At 38.5% G+C, this 6,167-nt stretch overlaps 1 protein-coding gene across 1 annotated transcript in view; it reads right to left on the bottom strand.

Moving 5' to 3' along the window:
- Nucleotides 1-5,281, bottom strand: part of LOC101845067 (glutathione synthetase-like) — a 13,525-nt gene extending 8,244 nt beyond the window's left edge. Inside the window, exons 1-4 of the mRNA XM_013090805.1 lie at nucleotides 5,274-5,281; nucleotides 4,410-4,485; nucleotides 2,993-3,162; nucleotides 256-420 (exon numbers count right to left, since the gene is read on the bottom strand). Coding sequence (XP_012946259.1) covers nucleotides 256-420; nucleotides 2,993-3,162; nucleotides 4,410-4,485; nucleotides 5,274-5,281 — 419 coding nt within the window. The remainder of the gene's footprint in view (nucleotides 1-255; nucleotides 421-2,992; nucleotides 3,163-4,409; nucleotides 4,486-5,273) is intronic.
- Between the last annotated feature and the right edge of the window lie 886 nt (nucleotides 5,282-6,167).

Genomic DNA, 6,167 nt, shown 5'->3' with positions numbered 1-6,167 from the left:
GAAATACAGTTATGAGCCAACAAGCGTTCAAAATTGGTACTCTCGCCATTTTCAGATTGTGACTACCCGTTTTTTTCAGTGGACTCCTCATCTATTTTTAAAGCAATTAACCTACTTATTGACCAAAACCAAGCGTACTGTGAACTGTTGTGAATGCAACCTAACTTGTGTTTCACGCGCTCATAATATGACCCTATGCAGTTGCGAGCGCTGTAAAACTCTTACTAAACTAAACAAAACATAATTTCTACCTACATGATGAGTCTGCTGTGGTCATCCAAATGGCCGTGGTTATAAATGTCCAAGAAAGTCTTGCGTAGAATCCGGATATTCGGGTTCCTGTCGTAAACTTTGAATTCCACCCATCTTTGATCGATGACATTTCGCTCCGAGGTACTCACTACAAATATGATTACAGCTCTGTGGAATAATAATAGTCACACACGTTGTTTTTCAACTAACTGTGAGTGGAATGATTTCAATTGTCAACCAGAAAAAAGAAGACAAAACTAAATTTTTTTAAATCACAAAAAAATATAACTTTGGGTAATATGATTGCTAGTTGTCAACCAGTGCGAATGAAGACTGAAAAATTATCTATTCAAAGAAATAGAGAGCAAAATTTCAGTCAGATATCTAATCTTAATTTAAAGGACTTTTATATTCAGCAGCTGAAAAAGATTAGGTTGATTAAAAGAGACGATTTTCTGGAGTCCTTTTTCTATAAACTGACTCAAAACAAAACGAACAAAAAAGTCTTTCAAGATCACGCCGACAATTTTTTCACTCAGAATGCAAATAAAGAAATAGTAACCTCGTGCATAAAAATCAATACAGGGCAAATCATCAGGACCTGAACACAGGTTCTAAATTCTAAGCATGTGACAAAACTATGGGCTTATAAAAATTAGACATCTCACTCTCTACCTTTTCAAAATGTATACTGAATCACAAGCTGAACTATCAGCTTGCAAGCCTCAAATGTCTTGCTCTCAGCCAGAGTTCAAAATGCTCTCTAAATTACTCAACTGTGGGCTTGAAAGTATCAATGTCTCACTCTGTATTTGGGTTCAAAATGGGCCTGAAAGCATCAATTTTTCACTCTCAACCAGTTCCTAAAGTTAACCAGATTACCAAGCTCCAGGCTTGCGGCATCAAATATGTCACTCTGTACCTGGGATTTCCGTAGAGTTCCCACGCTTTAATCAAGCCGTAGGCAAGTCCCACAGCAGGCTTGTTGTCCGGAAGCTGCAGTGAAAAACAGTGTATAGTACGGTTAAGTTTGTACTTGAGTTAATTTGACTAAACATTCACTTGAAAAAAGTCACAGAACACTTTCATTCACTACAGGCCCACGAATCTCCTTTCATATTCGGCATACAGTGAACCAGTGTTTTACATAGTAATATATACTCTAAAGTGTCCTTTATTCTTATCCCCTACTCATACATCTGAAAGACCAAATCTAAAAGAACTTAAGTTCATGCATGAAGAAGCAAAAATGCTATCTCTAGATTTACACAACCGTCTGTACATAACTTTCTAACACTGTGAAACGGAAATCCCATTACATTTAACACAACTCGTCGTATTCTACCATTAAACATAACACGTACTTTTCCATATTGTGAATCACATGTGATTGTTCAGGCAAAATCAAGCCAAAGTTTTAATTAGACTAGATCATGTGACCAGTTATCTGGTATTCAAGCATCAGTTTCAGCGAAGTAAAGTGTATAAAAATCTACCCCTTATCAATAAGAAAATATCTGAAATTACAATAAGCTAAACATACAAACAAACAAACAAACAAACAAACAAACAAACAACAACAACAACAACAACAACAACAACAACAACAACAACAACAACAAAACAATCCTCTTCAAATGTGTAATAAAGAAACACAAACAGAAAAATGACAATGAAATAAATGTGCATTCAGAAATATCTTCCAGAACGTCTTCTAGAACATACAGTTCAACTGTTGTGGAAAACTCATACTAAAAAAATAGAAAAGTATAAAAATAAATAAAACCAAACAAAAATACCTCTTTATGACAAATACTACTTTTCTTTCATTAACTACATCAAACCTACTTTTTTCTAAATGAATGCAAAAACATTATACCGTCGTACAGAGAGAGGGGGAGAGGGAGAGAGAGGGGGTGGGGAGAAAGAGAGAGAGAGAGAGAGAGAGAGAGAGAGGAAGAGAGAGAGAGAGAGAGAGGAAGAGAGAGAGAGATAGAGTGAGAGAGGGAGAAAGAGAGAGAGAGAGAGAGAGACAGACAGACAGACAGACAGAGACCGAGAGAGACAGACAGACAGACAGACAGACAGAGAGAGAGAGAGAGAGAGAGAGAGAGAGAGAGAGAGAGAGAGAGAGAGAGAGAAAGAGAGAGAGAGAGAGAGAGAGCAATTAGACCTCACAATCTGTCTGCAGCTGCACGCAGAGATAGCAGAGTCCGAAGAAAAAAAATGTTTTATACTATTAATTCATTTCATCGCCAGTGGTCTTGTAGTTAAGCTACCGGACTCGTAATCCCCTTAGGATTGCAGGATCGGGGGTTCGAGCCTCAGGCCCGACTTCTTGTCCTTGGGAAAGGTACTTTACACGAATTTTCCTCACTTCATCCAGGTGAGAATGGGTACCGGGCCACAGACAGGAAAAGATGCCAGTATCTTAAAGTATTTTGGCGCCTGTAGAGTGGTAGCCTCCTCTGTATACTTCCGAGAAAGTCGAGATTGTTTCAGAATACTATCAGGTCTGCTGAGAAAGTAATATAAATTGTAAAGCGCATAGAACTTGCTGTTGAGTAGGAATTTGGGCTATACAAATGCTGTCCATTACGATTTTGATTATGATTATGAATATGATTACGATAACGATTATGATTGTTGTTATGATTACGATTATAATTTGGATTACGATTGTGATTTTGACTACGATTATGATTTTGATTATGATTATGATTATGATAGTTATTATTACCTGTGCAAATCTGCCATCTGGCCTGCGATTCCCCCACAACTTGCAGAGACAGTATTGAACTCAATCTGCTTGAGCTCTAGCCGGTCTGCGCTGACAATCTGACCAGGACATACGCTATCATCTAGACAGTTCATCATGAAGTCATTTCGGAACAAGCCGAGATGAAGCGGCTGAGAACAGATGTTGAAATAGAGAACATGGAAACCTTGTGTCAAAAATCATTTAGTAAAATCACCTCCCCCACCCCCCCCCCCCCCCCCCCAAAAAAAAAAAAATTTAAAAAATAATTAATTTAAAAAAATAAATCTAAAAAATCCTTCAAAATACAACAAATAAACAAACTGTTCTACTACAAAACTACATGAAAATATAAACCAAACTAACTGCCCAAAGATCACACACCCGATCTAACTCATTCCATTCTATCCTAACAACTTACCAGCAAGCCATTGAGAGTGTATTTTCATACTTTAAAGAAACAAAAAGCTGACTTTTCTTTTCCTTGCTGGAGTTTCATTTGTCAAATCCATAGATTTATAATATCCAAAAATCATAGATCGTGCACACAGAAATATTTCCAGTTCACTGTAGAGCGCGTTGTTAAGCGCAATTTGAGCATTTGAAAAGTTAGAGAGACTGGTAAAAACAAGGATGCGAGAGATTTTATAGCCTTGTTTTGATACTCTCGATCGATTTTACATTCCATCCCATAAATACAGGGAATCAGAAGAAGAGTAATCTTACTGACAGAACATCATGTACATGTAGGCCTACTTCCAAAAGTCAATACCTGATCCCAAAACCTGCCGAAATGACACAGCTGCTCCTTTTTTAAGTGGCAATACATACACAAATATTGAAAGATTGGCACAACTGTAAAATGGAATAACTATAAACAAACCTTTAAAGTTCAGAAACAAACAACGAATTAAATTTTATTTCACTACCCTCATCATGCAAAATGTGGATCCATAGATATAGGACAATAGAACTATATGCGCTTGTCCCCATCCTATAGGATCTGTAAAAAATGTAGGCCTAATTGTAGCAGCAACGCCCCCCCCCCCCAATCAACACTATTTAGATCACTTGGGACATGGGCTGCGGGCTGCTTAAGCTCTGTCTTTCAGGGACAATGCAAGTTGAGAGGGTCACAACGTTCTACCAGAAAGAATGAGATACTCGATAAAAATTCTCCCAAAGCAGAGACCAATCAAATTTCTTTTGCTTCATTGAAGCCCTTAACAAACCCACCACAGGCACTGGTCTGTCAGAGATAGATGATATTATTATAGCTAGAGGTACTGCTTCATAAGAACAACAGTGGTAATTATTTACCGATGTATGCCATTGTAAATCACATTTCCCAAAGCAGATCAATGGAAGTGGAATTCACTTAATCGATATTCTTAGTTACCTGCTTGATCCCCGACTCTCTGACTTTACAGCAGACGTCCCACAAGCTCAGCATGAAAGGGTCTACTTGAATCACACTGTGGACACGAGGAAAAACACAAGATTAACATAATTAATATGGAGAAGCCATCCCTCCCCCCCCCAATCCCTGAATTTTCAATCCTCTGGTAATTATAAACGTTCTCCATCAGCTTGAATATAGAAATGGGAAAATATAAGCTTATTGAGTTGGCACGAGTAAAATATAAGTTCTTTGGAGTCCAAAATGAGCAGGACTAGTGAAATTGTACTTCCGTCGCACATCTTTGCTTTTCATACCTCTTAGTTCGATGTAGAAAGATCAAATGATTTTTAATGAAAATCAGCATTGTATTCCCGGCACCATAATTTAGTGCTTCTATTTTTATACAGGAACAGAATTCTTGCAAGTAAGTAAATAAAAAATCTCAAAACATCAATGCATAAAAGTAAATGAATACTTCAAATTACAGCTAGAAAAAAAATCATTTGAAAAAATCTAAAAGCAAGGCTTACTAAAAATCTCTTTTTATGAATTAGCGCAAACTGCAGCAGCAATGATCAAGTTGAAAACCGCCTGGAACGACAGAAATATCACCATCAGAGGATCAGACTGGGATCAGACTGTAGCGTTCACTGTTCATATCAATATTTCTGTATGAATGTAAATCCTGGACTTTGAAAGCAGATCTTGAAAGAAGGATCAAAGCTGTGGGGATGAGATACTTCCAAAATATCCCTGGTATTTTATACAAAGATCACAAGGATAAAAAAAACCAATTTGACCATATGCCGACCTTCTCACTCTGGTCAGGAAACACCAATTGCAAAGGTATGGACACATCACCCGTTCATCTGGCCTTGCTAAGATGATCCTGCAAGGCTGGGCTAGGGATAAAGGAGCAGAGCAGAGGCAGACAGAAGAATGGTTGGGAGGACAACCTCAAGGAATGGACAGGCCTGCACCCCAAAGACACCCTCAGGAAAGCTGAAGATCGGAAGGAGTTGAAGAAGCTGGTGGCAAAATCCTCAACAAAAACGAAATACCATGCCGACGGACATCCAGTCTACGGGACAGGTGAAGGTGAAGGTGAATGAAATCAGAAGATCCAACATTTTTTCCGACAAAACACTAAAGAGAGGCCTTTTTCTTTCATAGCCACAATTGCATGGAAGGAAATCTGTCACACGTTCAAAAACAAATTGTACTGCAACAGATGCTACTGCTTGAACATTCAACTCAACAAGGTATAGTTTAGTTTTAGTAAGGTTCTACGGTGCTAGCAACTGCAAACAGTCATATGAGCGCCAAGGGGTGGATGCCAACAGAGAAGTACAAACTGGGAATCAGGCTCACTCTCCTCACAGCTCTAGCCTCAATAGCACGAAATATGCTTCGACTATCAAGCCACCACGGAAATAGCAGTTCACAAGAGATGGACGAACATACATAAAAAGTAGAGGCAAAAATTACGATAGAAAGGATGAGGAAAGAAAAAGCAGCAGTTCCCCTTATGTTGTTCCGGCACAGTATGAGCATGCCATTGACAAATCACCCCTTTAACACTTCTACTGTGTATAAGAACATGGAATTGCCTTAAGACAACTTCAGTCTGTAGCACTGTCCTGGTTGGGGGACAACATTGTATAATACTTTTCCTTAACCCACACAGTGTTTCTACAGGCTCTTTACTTGATTTCGGAACCTGCTGAAGCCTAATTTGGTATCACACTGGACTAT

This window comes from Aplysia californica, unplaced genomic scaffold (assembly GCF_000002075.1).
Source record: "Aplysia californica isolate F4 #8 unplaced genomic scaffold, AplCal3.0 scaffold01541, whole genome shotgun sequence".
NCBI classification, from domain to species: domain Eukaryota; kingdom Metazoa; phylum Mollusca; class Gastropoda; order Aplysiida; family Aplysiidae; genus Aplysia; species Aplysia californica.
This window is presented reverse-complemented; position numbering and strand designations above follow the sequence as displayed.